Below are 22,596 nucleotides of genomic sequence, written 5' to 3'. Positions count from 1 at the left end.
TAGTGAAGCCTGCTTCCTATTTTATAGACTTGCCATTAGGCATACTTTTTCATTACATTTTCTGTTCACATCTCCTCTTTTACAATTAGAAACTGCTTTCATCTATCTTTCACCTGTGTGAACAAAAAAATAATATATTTTTTCAATTATTCTATCAGAAGACTTTTTTATGTTTTGTTTTTGTTTTTTTTAAAATCTATGATCTTAAACAGTCTAATTAACCCAGGAAGGGGAGAGGCTGAAAACAGATGAGGCAAAACAGAAATTTTGATCTGGGACTAACCACTTTGGTTATTAACATTGACGTGACATCTTACCACTGGCAATTCTCCCAGTTTGGGCATGGCATGATCTTGGGACCAACGAATCTTTGGCTGCAATATATCCTGGAGAATGTTTCCAAATCTTGTTCCCTTCTCAGAGGAGTAATTGTTGGCAGATCTCAAGTACTGGTAATATGCACTCGTAGGAGGATGATTTAGAGTAGTATCAGCTTTCTGTGAAACTGGGTTGCAGTATGTTTGCCCAGGAGAAGTCTCATCTTGAAACTCTTCTGTTTGCTCCTTAGAGTCAAATTGCTCTTTTGAAAGAAAAGGTGATTGTTCAGGTAATGGATATGTATTTCTATCATTTGACAGAACGGTTCGTGTTCGATTCCTTGTCCACTGACTGGAAAGACATTCTTCTTCTCCTCCTCTCTCAACATCAAGCACATTTCCTTCACATGATGACTGGTCCGCATCCTCGTCCTCCATTCCCTCCTCATCTTCCTCTTTACTGAACTGAGTAGTCAACTGTAGGCGCTCAGAAACTGATTGCAGAAGGGACAACACAGAAGTATGGTCAGAGTTATCTTTAGATACTCCATTAGGATGGCCTTCTGGTGACATGTCTGCAGACAGCAAGTCTTCATGGGAGCTGTCGTCTTCATATATTGGAGACAAAGAGAAAGGATATATTCTATAGCGTTTGGCTTCCACACTCAGAAATGACTCTGAGCTATTGCCCTCCGTAGCTTTATTCAACTTGTTATCCTTTCCATAAAAACAGGTGGGCTCATTTTTATTTTTTGCTCTTTCACACATTAGATAACCTACACTATCCAAAGACAGATCAGAAGGAGAAAGTGAGCTAGTTTGTATAACATCATTAGAGACAGATCTGTTCTCGGTTTGAAGGGCACCTTCATAAACGATTGTAAAAGAACTATTTTCCCATTGCTCAATTAGTGGAGAAAAGCCTAAAAGATCTGTCGATTCCTTCGTGTCATTCCTACAGTCCAGACTATTTTCTTCAAGCTGATCATTTCTCTGCACATCTGAATCCTTCATTTGCAACTCTTTCAGATTCTCTTTACTTTGGACATAAACTGAGTTGAAGTAGTTTTTCCCTTCATTGTGCTCTCCAGTAGCAGGCAATTCAGAGTCAATTAACTGTGCATTTAACTCAATATTGACAAGTGTTTCGCTTGCCCCCTCTGCAGGTTCCTCTTCACTCTCCCCTACCTTTGAATCTTCTAAGGCTGCTTTTACTTGTGAAGACATTTCTGCAGCCTCTCTTCCACTGTGTTCATCCAGATTACCCTCTGCACTGCTTTCCACAGAACCGTGAGGACTCCTTTTGACTCTGTTTTCACTTTGTGAGCTGATACTTTCTTCATCAGGCATAAAAGATGACAAATTACCATTTATATATGACAGCAACATGAGGTCTGGCATATCTGCATTATTGCATGAATCACTTAACTGCAATGGTAGAAATATTTCTTCAGTAACAGCTGCATCTCTATTTATTAAATGTAAAGACACGTCAGATTTTCTACTTGTTGCTGATAATCCAGCTTTACTGCACATCTCTGCTGCAGCCAGATGTTCATACACCTTTTTATCATGTTCCTCTTTTGCTGGTATCATAGGAGTTGATTCTCGCCTCACTGAAATACCAGCAGATAGAAATCCATTTGTTTGACATGCAAATGCATTATTTGGTATATCTTCATCTCCTTGGAGCCCATCTATGCTGTTTTCTGTACTATTTGAAAGCAAAGGAGGACCTGAGCAAACTGCCTTTCCACAGTTTATACTTATATTCTGAGTTTCTGTGTTCCCTACTGGTTCTCTGATTAGTTTCTGTGTTTTGGAAGATAAATTACCATCCAGATTTAAAATCTCTGGCTTTTCAGCTTTAGGTTTACACTCAATCTTTTCAGAATGCTTTTCACTCTCCCTGCCTTGCCACTGATTGGATGTCAGTTTTTGTTTGGCTGAGTTAATAACTTCATCAATTATTTCTCTTGCTTTTAATGCCAGTACACTATGTAGGTCAATTTTAGCAGGGATGTAAGATGGTATCGTTTCATCTTGATTATTTGTATCATGCATTTCATTTCCTGTAAATGAAAATGAGCCTCCTCCACTGCTCTCATTAAAATGTTTTAATGAATGCACAGCTGACTGGATTTCTTCTGCTTCCAGCTGCACAGTTACAGTTTTCTGATCATTTAGAATATCTGTATTTACTAAACTATCCTTTCGCCCACAGACTTGGCAGACACCAACAGCTTGTTTTGCTATTATTTCCTCTATAGCCAAGTGTAAAACAGAGTCCACTATTTCCTCAGCTTTCTTAAACAAAAGAGCAGCTTCTTGCAAGTTAGTGCAGTCTTGTCCCACCCTGTTAGTATTCTTCCATATTTTTGCAAAATAGAGATCATTTGATTCTATAGCTGCAGCAGCTGTTTGTTCACCTGTTTCAGAGCAAGCTTCTGAGGTACTAGTGGTCTGGTTACAAAGATTCACCTCTTGTACAGCATTTTTGCACACCTCAGTACACTTTGATTTGGATGCCCTTTTCAAGGGACACACAGGTGATAGCACTGCCTCTGCCAAGACACTGTCATCAGCCTGCTGTGCAGAGGATAGATCCTCTGCCTCAACACCAACTCTGTGACCAGAGGAGCTACAGTCCTCTTGTGCAATGCCTGATGTTTTCAAGGCAGAAATAGAAAGTTTTGAGCCTTCTTTGGATTCTTGAGTAGGTGAAGGGGACCTGGGGATGCAAAAATCCTGCACATTTACTTCAGAAGTAAAATGATGGAGCACAGCTGGGGTGAACTCAGGTTCCAGAGAAATGGATGGGCATGAAGCTCTCAGGTCTTCTGAGCAAAGTGTCTCAGTCATTCCGTTCTCAGGGATTATTCTCTTACACTCAGCAGTCACAAGAACACAGCCGTCCTGCTTGGAAGCAGCAGACCATCTAGCAACTTGACCATTTTCAGAGATAGCGGCAGGAGAAGGCACTTTTCCTTGGTTGTCAGATGAAGAATAAAGTACCGGGGATGATATCCCATGCTTGTTATTGCTTTCAACTTCAGAAGAAATATTAATATGTCTATTTTCACAGCTAGTTGGAGGTGCAGAAACGATGTCTTTTTGAGAAATGACAGAGAAATGGTCAGTCAAAGGTTTACCTTCACATCCCAGGACAGAATCAGAAACCTCCAGATTTTTTTCTTGTGATTTAGAAATGTGAGAGGAAAGTTCAGAAATACAATTCTTAGATTCAAAAGGAGCAAGAGCCATTTCATTCATACCAGCTTCATTGATTTTAGAAGCAGCAGGTGTAGTATCATCTGTTCTTCCAGTGCTGACAAAAGGGCAAGGTGCAGCCTTTGATGTGTTATCTTCTGCAAGCGTAACTAATGATTTTTCAAGAATATCTTGCACAGTTTTATGGGAAACTGTACCATGGGTAGGAGTAGAATTTTCTGAGAGGCTCATATCTACAGTCTTAAAGGATTTGCTCTTTTCACATTCAAGATCAGGAGTAGAAACAGTGTCTATCTTATCTTTTGAGCCAACTCCTCTTTTCACTATAGTTTTATTTACAGATTTGCAATCAGGATGAAGAGAAGCTGAGTAACAGTCAACTGTTTCAAACGAAGACTCAAAACTAACAGAGAGGGATTCTGTCAGCTGATCTAAGTTAGATTTCACATTTTCACATCCACGTGTGCATGATAAAGCAAAATTTTCCACTGCAGCTTCTGACAAAACCTTCTTTTTTTCCTGACAAGATAAATGCTGTGGTGCGGCAGTATCTTTAGAGTTTTCCACAAGGTTTAATTGATGCTCCTTTTGTACATGCATTGGTTTCCCAAACTCATTCAGTTCTTCATTACAAGTCACCTGGTCCACCGTCGTGCCTTTATCATTTTTAAGATTTAACTTTGAAGCAGTCAGATTACCTGTGACTATGCACTCTTCTCCTCTGGACTCCATGCTAAGCGAGGTGCATGTCTGCTCATCAAGAGGTAAAAGAACAGTAGCAAGAAAATTCTGTGGATTCTGCTCTCTTTTTGCAGCTGCCACAATTTTCTGTGCATCACTTTTTCTTGGATCACTATCTTTATTTGCACTGCCTGCGTGCTCACCTGTTTGCTGCTGGAACGTAGTACTGGAATGATACGTCTGTACATTTGATGTTAGTTCTGAGTGGTTATTTATTTGATGATTACAGCAATATTCTCCCTTGCTCAACTGGAGTTCTTTGTTAACTTTGTCATCCTGCATTTTTTCTGCAGACTGCTGATAGGAGTGATCACTACAGTGAATTTCATTTTCACAGTTAGAAGTGGCATTTTTGTTCATTTGAAATTGAGCTTCTGTTTCTCCCAGCAGTACATATTCTTTTCCAAACAAACTGTCCACAGCACTAGGAGCATTGTTAATCTGATGAGTAGAATTGGTTGCGATCTCAATGTTTCTACTAGATGACAATAATGAATCTTGTGAATACGTCCTCTTAACTTTGTTTGCTTCTAAAGCTGGTGTATGTTTTAAGTCTACTCCACTGGATGATCCAGTAGGTGAAGCTGAGGCATTTGGCATTATTTCATGTTTATTGCTATGCAAGTAATGTTGAGCTTCACCAGACTTTTTCAATTCCATTTTTACTGTAGAAGAATTTACTATGACATCATCTTCATGATCTTTATCGTCATCTTCTCCATTTTCCTTTGTTAAGTGTTCTGATTTTGGAGTGACAACAGTTTGGATTTCTCCATTTTCTTTGATCACTGAAGCATTTCTGTTCTCAGTACTTTCTTCTCCTTCTTCAGTCTTCTCTGACTGACTTTTCAGTAGCTGCCTAATCCTTGCAGAACCTCGATATGTTGCATAAGTGACTGCAGGAGCTTGTGGTTTTCGTTGTATCTGCCTGCAACAATGAGCATTATTATCAGCATAAGATAGAACATGTAAATAGTCATTGTGATAATAACAAAGGTTAACACAAACTGTAAGTGACGTACATCGCCATTTTCCTTCAGAGGCTAAGACAAACTGTAGACTGCACACAACACTACCTTCCTCCTTTTTGCTCTCCTCCTGAACATGGATTTCTGTGACAAATGATACATGCTATCTTTTACCATAAAAAGCCAACTTAAACTATGAAGAAGAGCTAGATGTTGCTATAAACAACTTCTATCATCTGTGTTCTACTGAATAATGGACTTTCTTATTTAGAAAAGTCACTATACTCAACATTTGTAATGACATAAAGAAGTATACTTTCGTGAAGATGTTTTACCCCACTAAAACAGGCCTGTACTTAAAATACTGATTACTTATTACTACAGGGTAATAAGGAAAGAAAGTAAAAGCAGATCAGGTAAGAATGAGAACTGCTTAAATGCTAGAAGAAATAGCAACATGAGAAGCCTAGGAACGTGACAAGAAATTGGTAGATCCAGTCCTTTATCAACTTCATGTTTAATAGCAAACAACTCCTCTGCCCTGCCCTGCTCCCCCTGGAAAAGCAAACAAACAAAACCCAAAAACCCCCAATGCAAAAACTGACAAGAAGAATCACCATGGAAAAAATGTGATCCTGATCTTTCCCTGCCCTCTCTGATATTCTAAGGATAAATTCAGAGCCTGTCACTATCAATTTTCTGAAGAAGCTTCTGAATAATGGTCTGAAGAACATTCTTTTTCTTTCTCAAAATTAGCCTACATAAATGCTCACCTTCCTAATGCTTCTTTCTCCTCCTTTTCTATTGTTTAAAGAATTTTTGCAAAAATAGGACAGTGATTATACATATGTGAACATTAACTCTTCTTGTTAGAACAAAGCAGACACTCAAACTGCGCTTGAATTTTATTTTGCCACAGCTCCCACCTAAACTAAGAACAAAATTTTTTAAAACACTCATCCAGTCTGAAACCTATATCTGCTTAGATTATTCTGGCTGGAAGTGGCAGCTAACCTACCTAGGAAACTGTCACACTCCTCAGAAGAGTCTCTTGAATAAAAGAGCTTGCTAAGACTTTGATTTCTAATACGAAAACATTGCAATACCCAAAAGGTTTTGAGTCTCAGGCACTTATTTCTATATTAATTTTACTTTTAACTTAGCACTATTAGAATTAAAGGCAAAATCCCTTTTTGTGCAGCATTTGGACGTGCAAAGAGTGCAAGTAAACGAAAAGTAAAATAAATTATTTGTATGCATAAACATCAAAACAGATATATAAATACCCATTTACATGCAAGCTTTACGTGCCAGGTATGTTTATGCTAATGCCAAAAATACCTGAATATGCGAATTTAGACATGATGAGAACTGGAAAATGAAATTTCTATTGAGGATTAAATACATTGTAATTGGTGATGAAGGCTATAGCAGAATCTCAATATAGGGTTTACAGAAAGTCATATATAAACACCATGTCTCCCAAGCATTTGCAAAGCCAGATGCATTTCATCTTCTATATACTACTTTAGTTTCCACAGATTCCAGCAGTGGCAGCTGCTAGACATCAGGCACACCAATTAAGTTGCTATTTTCTGCACATCTTAAAAGAAGCACATGTATTTCTGCTGTAAGAGAAAGACAAACACAGTTGGAGAAGGAGTAGTTGGGAAAAAAAAAAATAATGATTTAAGTCTTTTCTGTTTCCTTAAAAAAAAAAAAAAAGTTACATTATTTTCCACATTCTCATATTAGAAAAACATTTTCCAAAGCTCTAGATGTCCTAAAAATCGCAGAGGAAGGAATTGCTGAGCTCTATAATGCACCCTATTTACTCATCACGAGCCATAGTAAAAATGAGTCTGAAGAATGCATAAGAACTGGTCATGTCACAAAGAATTAACCTTACTGGCTATCCTCTCCCATCTCAGTTAAGACACAAAGAAGTAAAACTGTTTTAAATAATCACTGGTAAGCTTTTAAAAAATTCAACCATCAGTTCTATCATACTTTGGTCCATCTCAAATATAAAAGTCAGTCTACAACAGTCCTGAAACCAGACATTTCTTTTAAGAAAACAGAACGAGGCTTACACCAATTTGCTAAACAAATGCTACCAATTCTTCAAGGGGAAAACTATAAAACGTCTTTGAAGTAAGATTGTTCAACGGTACTGCAAGGTACTGAATGCTCATTTCCACCACAAATGAAGCACTATTTTGAATAAACTGATCAATGACAATTAACTTTTACTGCGTGTCTTTTACTCTGCAGCTGCTTTTTTCCTAATACATAGTGGGATGAATTCAGAATTTATCTATAAACATGTGGTAATAACTAGTGCTCTGACACAAACGTAGGAAATATCTATTTGTTCCCCCCATCCAACTTTGCCTTCAAATTTCAGCCATGAGCTCAGCAACTGTTAAACTGAAAGCATCCAGAAACTGGATGAACAGCTTAATTTTAGACAAGACTATAGACGGGCAAAATGAGAACCCAGCGTGGAGGGGTACTACATTTACAATGACTCAAACTACAGATCCCAGATAGGATTTCCATTTATTATACATGGTCTGGCAAAATAAATACACTCAGAACTTCCTTCTTGCCTACCACGTGCCTTTTATCATTTCTCCTAACTTTGTTTCTTTTTGTCTTCTGAGGGAATTTTGCACTATGATTGACTGATCTGTAGTCAAAATCTGAGCAAGACTCAGAGCAACATGACATACAGAGCTCTATGCGCAAACCCAATCCTGACCAGCAGTGACAACATCATTTCATCCTGTGCAGCCTCATCCTGTGGCTGGCCTCTGCCAGCATCTCCTAATTTACAGCTCTGCTTTCATGCGTACTTGTCTCTTCCAAAAGCTTCTGCACTGCATGCTCTTTTAAACAGGAACTAACCTCTCCAACACAGACACAGTAACTTTGGGATCTCTGACCTTTGATCAAGGATCTGATTCTCAGCATACTGTAACAATTTTGTCAATGGACCTTTTATTCCTACCACGTTCATTTTTAGAGCAAGTAGAAGTGTTTGCAATCCAAATATTCCCATGCAACAAGACGTTTAAAAAATGAAAACCTATGCTCCCCTGCGGTAGTTGCAACTCAGATGGCTTACTCTAAACCTTGCTTTAAGTCTTATGAAACACATTAAGAAGCGGGCTCTGTCATGCAAAATCTTTTAAAAATGTCACTAGAGACTTGTTTCACAGACATTTAAAGTAACAATTCATTTCTGATTGTCAGGAGAGTATGTCAGTTCAGAACTTACCTTAAAAACTCTCTGCAATTTTTTTTTTCCGAATTCATATGAGGATAACAGATGAAAGCCTGATTACACACAGAACCTAATGTGTAATTCTGTCACACATTTCAAATGCTGGGAGATTCCTTCTTTCTCTTCTGTATAGAAAGCTATTCAATTCCCTATAATGCCTATTTTGCAAAAGACTGTTTGACAGCAACAAGAGAACATGTCAACATGAGTTACATTAAATTTGTCAAAAATAGGTGCTCGTAGAGATATTTCTATTCTGGAAGAGAAACAAAAAGTTCAAAGGGGGCTAACTCAAGAAAGGGAGGGGTACATCTTCTGACACATCTCGTATGATAGACAGTTTGTGTAACTTGCTCCAGAAGCAGCATTAGTTATAAAACAAGCTTGTTAGTTTTAAAGCCTGGAAGCAGGAGGAATCTGATTACCCTGAATGCCTCATCTCAGTGCATCCATAAAGACTAAATTTTTCCACTTTTTTTTTTTTTTTTTCATCAAGTGTACATCATCAAGTTGGTGACCTCGCATATTTGTACATATGATACAACAGAAAGCAGGTATCCCCAGATTATTTTCAAAAAGCGCCAGGGAGATCATACAGTATGATATAGCTCTATATGGTTACGGCACCTCAGATCCCCAGGCAGCACAGATTCATTTGCACTTTGGGACATCCGTGCTAGAAAACCCTTGCACAGCTAGCCCCACGGCTAAACTTCGGGCTTACCAGCTCATGCTCAGCAGTGTTCAAGTGCAAGTGTACTGCTGGCTGGCCTGTTTCTGCAGCACATACTCTTGGCTCTCTCCCAAGACATGCAACAGCCTTTTTTTCCCCCTCCATGCCTCACTCTTCCAGATATGCCCCTCCAGTCCAGCTGTCTCCTACCTTTTCAAAGCTTAAATGCACATGTTTTCCCTAATGTCCCTTCACAGACCCTCTCAGAAGTAGCTCCCACACCAGAAAGGTCTTCCAGCTACAGGCTGAAAACCACTGCTCTACATCAGTATGCCTCTTGTGGTTCCATCTATTCCTTCCTAATTGTAAAATAATTATGCCATTGTTTATTTTAATTTTTTCCACTTAGTATTTTTTTTTTTACTGCTTACTTAACTGGCAACTTTTTAAAAATTACGTTAAGGTCTTCTGTCTGGAAATAATTATCTCAAAGATGCTCTGAAAAATCTTTTGGCTGTCTCCAACTTCTTCAACTAGCTGGTTTCTACAGTCATGTCAGATCTTCAGAAAGGGAAAAATTGAGTGTCTTACTGAAAAAAAAGTCACTGAGAACTAAAAGAAAATTTGCCATATACAACTTAGATCAATGAACGTTGAACGTTATTTTTTAGCTGGAGGCTATAGCTTCATGATTTAAATCTTAAGTTTAAAATACTGAGTGTCCTGAGACTTCACATTTGTATATTCCAAAAGGTCAAAAGTTTCATTTAAACGAAGTCATTTGCACACAGTTGATTTTGCAGGAAATTTCAAAGCTAATGTTCCATAAGGACAATTAAGAGTCAAAGACAATCTTAGTAAAAACAAATGCTGTCTCTGTGACCTTGGAAGGAATGTTTTCCCTTTTCCTGTTTTTTCATGGCACTGTATCTTGATTATCTTTCACATCTGGGAAAGTAACTATATTCTGCAGCCTGAAGAAAGAAAGGACAGATCAAGGCTTACCCAACATCAGCAGCTGCAAGACCAAGATCAGCATGAAGAGTCTGGGATCACTGCTCTCTTTCCCCAGTACCTGGCAGCAGCAGACCCTCCAGCGCCTTAGCTGGGGGAAGTATGCACACGTATACGGCACCTATGTGCCAACTTTACACCTCACATGCCTCATGTAGCTTAGCCAGCTCTCTCTTTCCTCCCCTGTGCCAAGAACTCAGATATTCAGGTGCACAAGATCTGCTTTTTCTGAGGAGCAGGATGCTGGGATGAAGAAGTCTCCAGGCACAGAAGTGCCGGAGAGGCTAGGAAGTACCATGGGAGATCATCTAATTCCATGCCCACTCTGAGCAATAAGATCAGGGTGAGGTGCGTCTGAGGATGTCACTGGGATAGGAGCCCTGTGCACATGCACCCAGGCATGTGATCTCCCTCACTCTGAAAACACATTTCCCAGTATCAGAATATCCCAAATTCCTGTTATCTCTCCTTCCATCAGTGTGCATCTCTGAGATAGGTTTGCCTCCATCTCCTCCAAGGCCTCCTAGAAAACAGCTGAGGATAGTAATAAGATGGCTCCTCAGGCTCCCTGTCCTAATATTGAAGAAAGTCAGTCCTCCTAGACTCTTCTTATACAAGCGTGTTGCTTCTGATGTGTTATGGAAACGGGAGTTTGACTGCAGATGCTTGACACAAAGATTATTCTTTCCTTTCATGTACACTGATGCTAACATGAGACAGGCAGATGTTACAATGGCAGATGATGTAAGAAACTGCCTTTGAATATCAGGTAGGTTCTGGGCTCGCTCTTGAAAAGGCCACCAAAGGGGACTTTATATTCTCACAGTCCATCAGCCTAAAAGAAGTAACCCAGAAATAATGTTCTTCTGATGATACTTATCACCCCCAACAACTGTGAAAAGGAAGTTGTGAAGGAAAAGTTCTTATTGAGAAATGAATACCCAGGAAGCCTGGACAATTCCACTGCAGGTACAAAGAACACCTGAAATTGAAAACAGTACTGTAAAATTTCTAAGAAACAGTCACTATTAGTTGTGCAATGTTGTTGCACAGTTGAATAACCCAGTTTTTGTTTTTAAATTGAATGAATGAAAAAATTCTTTGGATATCAGGGGGAAATTCTTTACAGAGAGAGTGGTGAGGTGCTGGAACAGGCTGCTCAGAGAGGTTGTGGGTGCCCCATCCCTGCAGGTGTTCAAGGCCAGACAGGATGGGGCCCTGGGCAGCCTGGTCTAGTATTAAATATGGAGGTTGGTGGCCCTGCATGGGGGGGTTGGAGATTCATGATCCTTGAACTCCCTTCCAACCCAGGCCATTCTGTGATTCTGAGAAAAAAAGTAACATTATGATTTATTTTTCAACTTACTTAATTCAGTTGAATTTTGCACCATGCATCTGTTATGAATTACTCTTAGCACCGTGAAGCTTTCATCCCTCAGAAAGGCTCAGATCTCCGTTTTGGTGTCAGCAGCCACCTTTCCTCTGGCACACGTCCCAGCTTAGGGCAGGTATTCACCCCCAGCAGGCAGGCCTGGGTCTGAATTTCTCCAGCAGCAGAGTACTGCCACAAACCCACAGGCTGCTGAACCCCAGCACAGTCCTTATCGTCACAAGCCGTGTGTTCAGCCACAGAGACTTTAGCTCTCATTGAAATTTGAGTCTATGGGTACCTCTTAGCTATGTAGGTATGTAGATGTATTAGAATATACTTACATTTTACATACAAGTAATTAACATGGCAGTTTTTTCTTCCTTTTGCAGCAGTCACCCAAACAAATGCTTTCAAAACTGAACAGACACTGTTACGCTGTGCACATACTTGTGGTTTAAAACTTTTAGGTCCTGTATTTAAAACAAGTATTGGGTAGACAGTTGCAGAGGAGGAGGACATGGCTCTGATCACAAGATGGATTCAATTTCAGCAAATGCCATGGCATCTTCCCCACTTTTCTACGTTATTCCTCAGGAGTTACCTGGTGAGACCATTGCTTGTAAACCATTGATTTACTCCTGACTCTGCGCCAAAACAACTATGGAGAAAGATGAATGCTGCTACTTGCTCACTGAACCGAAACCACAATAAATAATCAATCAGACAAATTGATGCCTGTGCTTCTGAATCACAAGATTGCTTCTGACCAGTAATACAATGGTGAATAACAAGCTTTGAAAGAGACACGTGAACCAGATTTATCTGGAGGATTTTACAATCTGCTTTTCTAGCAGAGCAAAATAAAAGGATAGGCTTTTTGACATTATTAAAATGGGAAATACTATGCAATTAATGAGCAAGCAGCTGTTTTTCTAGACTTTAAGTATATTAAAAAAAACAACTCTCACAAAATTCAACAATGTATAACCTAAAAAATCTTGCACTTGGTTTCAAACTCCTCACCTCTCCTTCTGGATGAAATACCTTGCAATACTGTAGCTAAACTATTACAAGAACTTGGTTCTTGGTAGGGCGCAAAGTATAAAAACAGATTGTTCTGAGCACTGCTTTTGAAATCACCCCCTCATCTTCTACTCACTGTTAGGAAATCCTTGCAGTTGTGGGAGGGGAGGAGTTCTTACTCACTTCATGTCCGCAAGGATCGTAACAGAAGGGAGAAGTTAGCATCCTAAATACTCTGTTAAATTTGAGTATTACAATCTTAACTAGTGGTCAGGATTCTACAATAGAAACATTTAGAGTTTTCAACAGCTTCGATTTTCATCTCATCAATCATGTTCAGCAATGCAATAAAGCTTCTTGCTGAACTCCAAAACAAGTGCAATTTCACAAGTAATACTGTTAGGCATTTCACTATAAATAACATCCACTTACTGTTACTGGACATTACAAAAAAATTTTAAAAAATGTAGGAGAAGATAAGCAAATGCCAAGCAGTCAACAGAAAAGATCTGGGTCATCACTCACACTACCTTTTTCTTTTTTTTCTCCCTATGGGAAAAAGAAAAGGAAATCATTTGAGTTATGTTCTCAGTTTCCTGTAAGGTGTACTGCTGATTACCACGACAGGCATTCCTAAGAATCTGGTGTAAGAAGGCCATTTTCAGGAGTCTTAGGGAAACAGTTTCAATTCTGAAGCCAAATTGCTTCTTCATAGTTAAAGGCAAGAAATACAGTGGAGTAAAATCATGTTTTGTCTTTGTCGCTTACATTATGAAACTTCAATCTCTCTCATAGAGAGACTTTCAGTGGTGAGAAACTAAGTGAAGTGCATTCCCACTGTTTCATTGGTTTTACTTTTAAGTATTATTTCATCAATTAAAGGTTGTTTTTTAACTTCATTAGAAAGGACTGTAGAGCCTAAAACTAAATACAAACTTTACACTTTTATACTTTGTACTCACCTACTGAGGACTATTAAGATTTTTCTACATGTAGCAGTCAATACATTGTCTTATTTCCCACTTGCAGCTAAACAAATGTTATTTTATGACTGTATTTTACCAACAACACTCCTTCATCACCAACTTTTTACAGAAGAGAACAAGCCCAGTTGTTTGCATCAGTACTCAATAGTAAGGAACTGGCTGACTGGCAGAGCTCAGAGGGTTGTATCAGTGGCACAAGCCTGGATGGAGGCCTGTAATTAGCAGTGTTACCCCAGAGATTGGTGCTGGGTCTGGTTTTGTTCAACATCTTCATCAGTGACCTGGATGAAGGGATAGAATGCAAGTTTGCTAATGATACAAAGCTGAGAGGAGTGGGTGACACACCAAAAGGCTGTGCTGCCATTCAACAAGACCTGGACAGGCTGGAGAGCTGGGCAGAGAGGAATCTGATAATCGCATACATTAGTACAGGTTATTGGCCTGACCTGCTGGAGCGGAGCTCTGTAGAGAAGGACCTGAGTGTCCTGGTGGACAACAGGTTGGCCATGAGCCAGTAGTGTGCCCTTGTGGCTAAGAAGACCAATGGCATTCTCGGGTACAATAAAAAGAGTGTGGACAGCAGGTCAAGGGAGGTGATCTTCTCTCTCTACTCTCTGCTGAGGAGGCCACATCCGGAGAACTACTTCCAGTTCTGAGCTACTCAGTTAGAAAAAACAGGGATCTCCTAGAGAGAGTACAGTGGAGGGTAGCAAAGATGATTAAGGGCCTGGAGCATCTCCCATATGAGGAAAGGCTGAGAGATCTGGGACTCCTCAAGACTGGAGAAAAGACAACTGAAGGGGATCTTATTACTGTTCATAAACATCTAAATTGCAGGAGTCAAATCGATGAAGGCAGACTCTTTGAGGGTGAGCATCAGTAGAACAAGAGGCAATGGGAAGAAACTGTAACACGGGAAGTTTGATAATAACCTAAGGAAGAACTTCTTCACTGTTAGAGTGATGGAACACTGTAGCAAGCTGTCCAGAGAGATTATGGAATTTCCTTCTCCGAAGATATTCAAGACCCACCTGGATGCCCTCCTGTGTAACCTACTACAGGTAACTGCTTTAGCAGGAGGTTGGACTAGATGATCTCCAGAGCTCCCTTCCAATCCCTACGATTTTTAGATTCTGTGAAATAATCAGCCATCCCAGACAACTAGAAAACTAATGGATGCAATAGCTGGAGATCTAGCCAACTCAACTCTCATTATTCATCTTCAGTATCACAATTATTACATTACTGTTTACAGTAATTATTGCCTAAAGACTTTGTTCAGTTTATCATGGTTTTGTCCTCTATGCTGCTTCTTTACAACCTGTCACCGTCTGGATAAAGGACCAGAAGCCTCTAAGGTACAATTACCACTGAGCCTGTCAGCCAGCGAGGGTGATGGAGAAATAATGTGGCCTACGTGTTTTGTCCCTTGCAAACACACGCTCCACAGACTGAGCTCACAAATTCCACTCTCCTTGGCTCAAGGCCTGGAAATTTGAGTCTCTACTAAAGGCCAGGCCTCCCACTGAGGGCAGAAGTAACCTCAGTCTACAAAGTCAGAGCAGTCTCATTTCCTTGTATTTTGCAAAACATTGCTTTAAGGATACGAGGTTAATCAGGTTGTCTGGGTCTCAGTCTTGCATGCTCTGAGACTACTTGACTGTTATTAATTTCTGAAAGTTTCTTTGTTCTTTTTTTTTTATTATTAAAAAAACACCACACAAAATAACTCATGGAAATTATGCAACCTAACAACTGTTCCTCTTTTACTTATCATTGCAGCCTCCCCCTAACCAGAGATAACAACCTCTAATTTAATATTTAACAGTAGTTTAGAATTAACAAGTTCATTTAGAACGTTCCTCATGACACAGGAAACAGTTACAAGATTAATAATTCATGTTTGCAGTCACCTTAAATATTTGTAAAGCCCTACATTTCAACTCTTCTCTGAAATAAATGTTAGAAACTATGTTTTAATATAACAATAAATGGAATCAGCAGTGCCTTTGAATATGTATGGATCACTAATGTGTTTCATCTGTCTTTTAGGACCCAGTCCTCAAGATATTAGCAGACAATCACATTCACATCACCAGTTTCCTTCATGATACCTACAAACTGTTCTGTTCCTTTCTGCTACATCTTTTTGCCCATCACTGTTCATGTTTTTAGCACTCACAGCTAGCTAGTTTGCAGTACGTTCTACAAAACTATCAGGCCATCTGTCATCAATCAAGAGTGTTTTTTTTACAATTTAACTACGCTAAATTAAAATCAGTTAGATAATATTTAGCAAAGAAGCTAGCACTGAAGAGAGGAAAAAAACAAAACACCTGTTCTACATCCTTTAAGTTATAATAAACTAAAAGAGAGTAAAACTGACATAATCATCTCCATAGCATAAAAAATAGGCATTCTTAATTCAAATGTTTAAAATGGTGACCAGTACAAACCTCTGCTTCCACACTATTGTTTCAATTTCTCTTCTGTTCACACTGTGTAGTCAGGCAGAGAAAAACATACACAGAAGTTGCACAGAGATTGCTCAACTTTTTAGTGTGCTGAGCCAAAAAGGGTAGAATGTAAGCTGTACTTTTGAAAACAATTTTAAAAGGAAAATGTGTTTTAATGTTTGCCCAATATTACAACAGCTACATTTAGAAGTTTCTGGGGAAAAAAAAATATTTTCTACATAGACCAACTCACTCTAACTTTCAAACCTATAACAGATCCTTTTATTCTTCCTTGATTGTAAGACATGTAAACCACAAAGATAAAAATCTACACTATTTGCATAGATTATCTCACAATATAGGCCATACTAAAATACAGTCGATTGAAAATGTCAACTTCAACTTTGATTTCAATAAAACAAATCTAACTCAAAAAATACCTGCGCAAAACAAAGAAGTCACTTAAATGAGCTATTACTCAAATCCTCTGAACTGTGTAAGCATTCATTAATGCCTTACGTATAAATCTGCACTGCTCTGAATACTGAGACTGTCCAACCTTCTCAACTATGTGTGTAGACAGCTCAGCATCCCATCCATTACTACTCAGCATCTACTCAAGTGCACTGGTATAAAACAAACAGAACAGCAAAAAAAATAAGAACCCTCAACACATTGCCCTTCTCATTAATCCTAATCACAGACCTGTATGCATCCATAAAACTGGAAAGTCAAACAAAGCTGCTTCATGCACTGAAAAGTCAACAGAAGCCAGAGGTTTCCACCTGGAAGGAGAAATGAGCACCATTCTCTTAGAGCATCATCCAGGGGACTGAAAGAAAAAAATAGACTGAATTCTTTGGAGGTGCACATGGCTGCCTCTCATCTACTCTTCCTTTGCAAGCTGCAATTGCCATGTTTAATTTCCTCATATTCTGGGCCTTTAGCTGAAACTCCAGTATTCATAGTCATCTGAATAGATGGGAGTGACTGAAGGTAAATGACAGAACAATGGCATATGAACTGATCAACTCTGTCATCAAAAAGAGTCAGGAAAAAACTGCATAAAGAACAAATTGCCACCACCATAAACTGAAGATCAACAGCTGCATATGGAGAAAGTGAGAAAGAGTGAACACTGAAGAAAACACTGTAGAAAGTACACTGAGATAAAAGATGGAAGAAACTACATGAATTGAAGAAAAAAGTGAGAAAGATCTACTGATACCTATTACATTTTTTTTTACTATGGTCTCTTTGAGGAAAGGACTGACGTGCATCTGCACAGCTCCTGGCATTATGGCACACAACTTTATCTTTAGCTTCCAGAGCATACTACTAAAACAGCAAACAGCAGTGAGAGGCTCCTGAAGCATGCCAGCCTGTTCAACATCTTTTAAGATAAAACAGTTTGTTCAGAAACTAGACTGAATAATATTATACATCTAGGCCTCCCAAGATAACAATTAAAGGGATAGACCAGTGAAGTGGTCATGGGCTGCAATTTACATTTTGGAAGGAGTGTCAGACGTGCTAGTACATTAAGAATCCATCATAAAAACAGGCTGACTGTAACAATCAGACCAAACCAAAGAGTACTTAAGAAAACACAATCATTACTGTTACAAACAGTATGGTATTTTGGTGGTGGAAATACAGACTAAGGTTCACCTGAAGAGGTGATGTCTCCTAATTACATCCAGATCACCACTGCATTTATAATATAAAGGTTATACAGGAATTACAGATTCTCAAAATCAATCTGAAAATCAAACTGAATAACAGGGACAGATATAGGCATCTCCAGTGCGAAAGCAAAATTCATTATGCAGCTACTTTGCGAACCTCTGATCTTCTGTCTGGAGATAAAATGCTTCACCTGCCATAGATAAATAGATTGAATGCAATTCAAATTAACTTTAAAACTTGCAAAAAAAACCCCAAAACCAACAGTTAAAGAAAAAAAAAAAAAAAAGTGTTCACGCTCAGTGCATCTACCAATTCTGAAATCTGAGAGTTACTTTCCTTTCACTAACCACAGGAGTACTTGTATAGAATTACTGAATACAAGTCATTACTTTTGGCTTAAAATTTGAAATACACATCCTGGCAGTGAAAATTAATTACAGGTAGGCAAGTTCACATTCTGAATACGAAGCAGAAACTGGACCCCATACAGTCAAATATTCAACGTAACAGCTACAAATACTTTTGGAATACTATGTATATTTGTACTAGAGACAGAATATCTTGTAATATACATGGTGAAGCATAGGCAATATTTTAGCTTTTCTACTCCCGGATACGCATCGGTGCCCTTGGCATCAATTTTTTGGAAATATTTTTTTGGAAATATTACAGGACTGTTGAGGATGTTCTATACTTAGGCTAATCGAGTACTTTATATAATCTTTTAATTACAGAAAAAAATGCTAAGAACAAAGGGAAACAACATAAACAAGCAAAAGTGCCAAGTTAAATAAACCAGGAAAGACAACTTAAAGATGTGGAAACCTTACTTGCAGAAGTAGAAGCTATGAAGTAGCAAAATACAAAAATGACAAGAATTTTAACCTCTACTTAGCCCACAGTACAGACTTAAGTTTTTTTTTTTTCTTTTAAATAAGTCTACAGTTCTGAATGCATTTCTAAATGCCACCTCTTTTCTCTCCTCATATCTAGTATGATCTATAATGAATCTATCACCCATGGTCAGAAAACTTCTATACATATAGAAATACATTCTTAAAGTTGTATTTTGTAGAAGTTGACTTCTCCCCATTTATGTATGGTATTTACTACAGAGGCTAGCACAAAGTTGAGTCAAGGACACTCCAAACATCCCTGGGAACGTCAGTCATCCGCCCTTCGCTCAACAGAACTTAGTCACCATAGTTCCCTGCACATATATGCTTTTCAGTAATTTAGTATCAAAATACAAAACTTACTTTTTCACATCAGCAGATCGTTTCCGGCCTCCTTGCTGATCCTGTGAACTGTCTTTCCCAATGTTATTTAAGATCATGTCATCTTTATTTACAGAGTCCTCTTTTATTCTAGCTGTAGAACAGACAGGCTCTTCAGTTTTTGGATGCTGTGGTTGCGTGCCCTCTGTAAGGGTATTTGTGTTCTGTAAATCCTTTTCACATCTGTTGGGCTCATCTTGGCAGGCGGATGGTTTAGAGTCTACCAAAGAAGATTTTGTTGCAAGATTAAACAAGCTTCCAAGAAACTGAAAAAAACCTTCTCGGGGTTGCTTGTCTTTATCTGCTGCTTTGTTTCCAGGAGTCAAACTAGGAAGGCTATTAGCCTTTTTCAGCTCCTCTTGGATGTCAGACTTGCTAAGTTCTTCTGTGGAATGGTTCTTCTCTTCATTTGGATAAACCTAAAATAAAATCAAGAGATAGATAAACGCAACATCTCTTGTCATTTCCCTTCATTGCCAAATTTCTTATTTTTTACTCACTTCTAAGTAAATCTGTTGTTTGAAAGCTCTTTTTAAAACCAAAACCCTGTGCCCATCTCTTCTCTCCACGTATGAAAAAGTCAAGAAGGCTATGTAGGCTAGAAGAGTGACAAAGCAGCTGTTGTGGAAGTAGAACACAGGGTGAAAGATGGAGAACTACTGTTACTTCAAAATGCAGGAAAAAAAAAAAGAAGGAAAAAGTAAAGAATGAGTTTTCATGTCCTTATATTACAAGTGAGCAGGAGAATTTCTAAGTTAATACTAGCGTGTATTTACTGACAAATATGTCCTGCCACAAGGGAATTATGAGATTAGACCTAAAAAAAAAAAATTTAAATGAAAAAAAAAAAAAAGTAAGTTGTTTTCAGCAGCTCTTTCTTAACAGATCATATAAGGTAAATGGTATCACAGAATCACAGAATTGTAGGGGTTGGAAGGGACCTCTAGAGATCATCGAGTACATTGCTGTACTAGCAGACAGACTGCTGATTTTCTTATTGCTCCTGAAACTTTCAATTCTTCTGAATGCTTTGAGTCAGATGCTACCCATCTGCAGCCTCAACATGCTCTGGACCTAGGAGGACTGCAACTAACTCACTTTCCTTCCTTCAGGTTATACTCCAACTCAGGCGTACCATTAAATACTTACAAGCGGACTGAAAAAGCGCAGACCCGTGGAAAAAGCTTTGTGCATGTGTAAGCTGAATAAGGGCACACAATAGCAAAATACAAACATAACATGGTCTTAAGTGTTTAGTAGTCTATTCTTTTAGAAGAAAAATAAGAATCATGAACAGAATTTAGATACAAAATTCAACTTGTGCCAAAACTTAATCCCATCTGCTATCCTTAGTGACCTCCATAGCACACTCTCTGGCAGTCTCTCCTTCAACTCCACAGGTTATCACACAACTGCATTTCCAAATCTATTTGTGCTCTCAACACAGCTCCATAGCCTACCAATCTCAAACCACACTTTTCTACACAGCCGAAGTCCTACATGCCACTGCTTCCCTGCACCCAGACCATAAGAGCTGTTCATAGCCTAGTGAAAATAATTAATACTAACACAGGTGGACATCTCCTTTAAACCACCATTCATTTTTTCTCCTGGAAGAGCTGCTGGGAACCCCCCCCCTCCAATCTTTTCCATCCTCTGTCTTGGCAGAGGGTGCTATATTTCACCTTTACAATACTATTCTTGTAATTTCAAGCCAGTTTCTTAAAACAGAATAAGGTTATCCCAGATTTTCTTAGATGAACTCTATCCTGCTCAGCAGGACTGGGAAAGGAAAACATGAATAAAAAGTCCTGTGCAAGTTTTAGTTGTGTAGGTAATATCACTGAACAGGGCTAATTGTTTCAAATTGGATAACACCTACTCATCCAATCCAATCCAATCCAATCCAATCCAATCAGAAAGCTACTATTTTCACTAGCTCACTAATCTTATTTCAACTTGAAAATACGTGTATTTCAAGTAATTTAGCAAGTAGACTTATTTGTTGATAGTGCATCTAGAATCATGCTAATGATGAAAAAAGTGTTTTAATGGATCATCCATGCTTGGAGGAACATTAACTTCTTAAAACTAGTGTTACTAAGAGGTAATGGTCGTTAATCTTCAAGGAATATTTTGTCACCTTTTTCATCAGATAGAAGATGCAATTGCTTAATATTGAATGACTAGATTTATGTGCTGAAAATAGAATGCCTTATTGTGAGGATAGAAACTAAAAGGCATTAATGTACCTTGAGAAATCCATACAACCTGTATTTTATTCATACAGATAAGACATTTACCTACATTAAACTTTTACTACACTTTCAACAGCAAGGTAAGTCAAACTTCAGACTATTTTTCTGCTCCCCCCCATAACAAACCTTACCTGCTTCCCCTCATATTGCATAAATTAACTGCAGATTTATCACAAAGACATGCAGTCATCCACGTAATCTTACAAGTCAACTCTATCCAGACCCATGCCCAGAAATGAAATAGAAGACAGAGCAGCTTACAGGAGTGCCATAGTGCTGGCTGGTTGTCTTTAATACTAGACAAACTATCCAGTTAATACACAAACCTGGGATTAATCTCCTGAGTAATTAACTTTATCTCATCGTAACTATGTGCTTTGTAGAAAGCAGTATAAAACAGAAACAAGAAGTTTAATTTCCAAAATTTGATGATACGAGAATGTTTTACTGTAATCAACTTCTCAGCATTGTTCAATACCTGCTTTTGATTTACCTTCAAGTGAGGGTATTTGTCCCTTGTTTTGTGATTAACACAAATTTGACAGGTTTAAAAGAGTATCTCAGTACAGGAAGTGCATACAAACCTTATTATTTCCTCTGCAGATATAACTGTTAAAGACTATAAACATTTCTCATGATTACTACAATATCTATGAAATTTACAGATAAATTTCTTAACTGTAAGAGAAAATATTAAATTCAAAATTTGTTAACTATTCAGTAATCTCTATTTTTATTTTTTTTATTATTTATTTATATTCTTTTTAAGACATTTGTATTCAGGAATTTTTTTCTTCTACTAGGAACTGAGACTTCATGGCTAAATCTCTGCATATTGAAATCTTCCTCTAGCAGCTCTGAGACATTATGCTTGCAAAACGCTGCTTCTTAAGTATAAGCATAATTTATATCCTGCATGAAAAGCTGTTTTGTAGTCTCTGTTTCCAGAAACAAAATTTATTTAGACTTTCTTGCTCTTTAATCTTCCTTTCCTTGCTTAATTGCTGCTGAATCAAAAGAACAGGAAGTTTTAATATGAAAGGGTCCTTCCATACCTTTTTAACCATGAGGAATATCTCACATAATAAGCCCTGGAGAACATTTACACTATGCATAGTTGATGATATTGTGGATATTAAGTTCTCAACACAGAACCTATGCAAATCTTTCTTCCCTCTCTTCAATATAATCAATCCTACTCTCCTTATGTTCTAGTCTGCTCCACTTTACTGTAAAAGAGAGCATCAGCTATTGATGTTCTATCATTTGCACACAAAATTTCAATTTGAAGTTGGAACGCCT

The 22,596-nt window shown here is 38.3% G+C and overlaps 1 protein-coding gene across 3 annotated transcripts in view; it reads right to left on the bottom strand.

Moving 5' to 3' along the window:
- The window catches only part of CRYBG3 (crystallin beta-gamma domain containing 3), a 91,490-nt gene that overhangs the window by 45,838 nt on the left and 23,056 nt on the right, over window positions 1–22,596 (bottom strand). For all 3 annotated transcript variants that reach the window (XM_085240024.1, XM_085240038.1, XM_085240030.1), the window contains exons 3-4: window positions 19,019–19,455; window positions 318–5,217 (exon numbers count right to left, since the gene is read on the bottom strand). In XM_085240024.1, coding sequence (XP_085096150.1) covers window positions 318–5,217; window positions 19,019–19,455 — 5,337 coding nt within the window. The remainder of the gene's footprint in view (window positions 1–317; window positions 5,218–19,018; window positions 19,456–22,596) is intronic.

This window comes from Meleagris gallopavo, chromosome 1 (assembly GCF_905368555.1).
Source record: "Meleagris gallopavo chromosome 1, MGAL_WU_HG_1.1, whole genome shotgun sequence".
Classification (NCBI taxonomy): domain Eukaryota; kingdom Metazoa; phylum Chordata; class Aves; order Galliformes; family Phasianidae; genus Meleagris; species Meleagris gallopavo.
The sequence above is the reverse complement of the archived record's forward strand: the minus strand, read 5'-3'. Positions and strand labels throughout refer to the sequence as shown.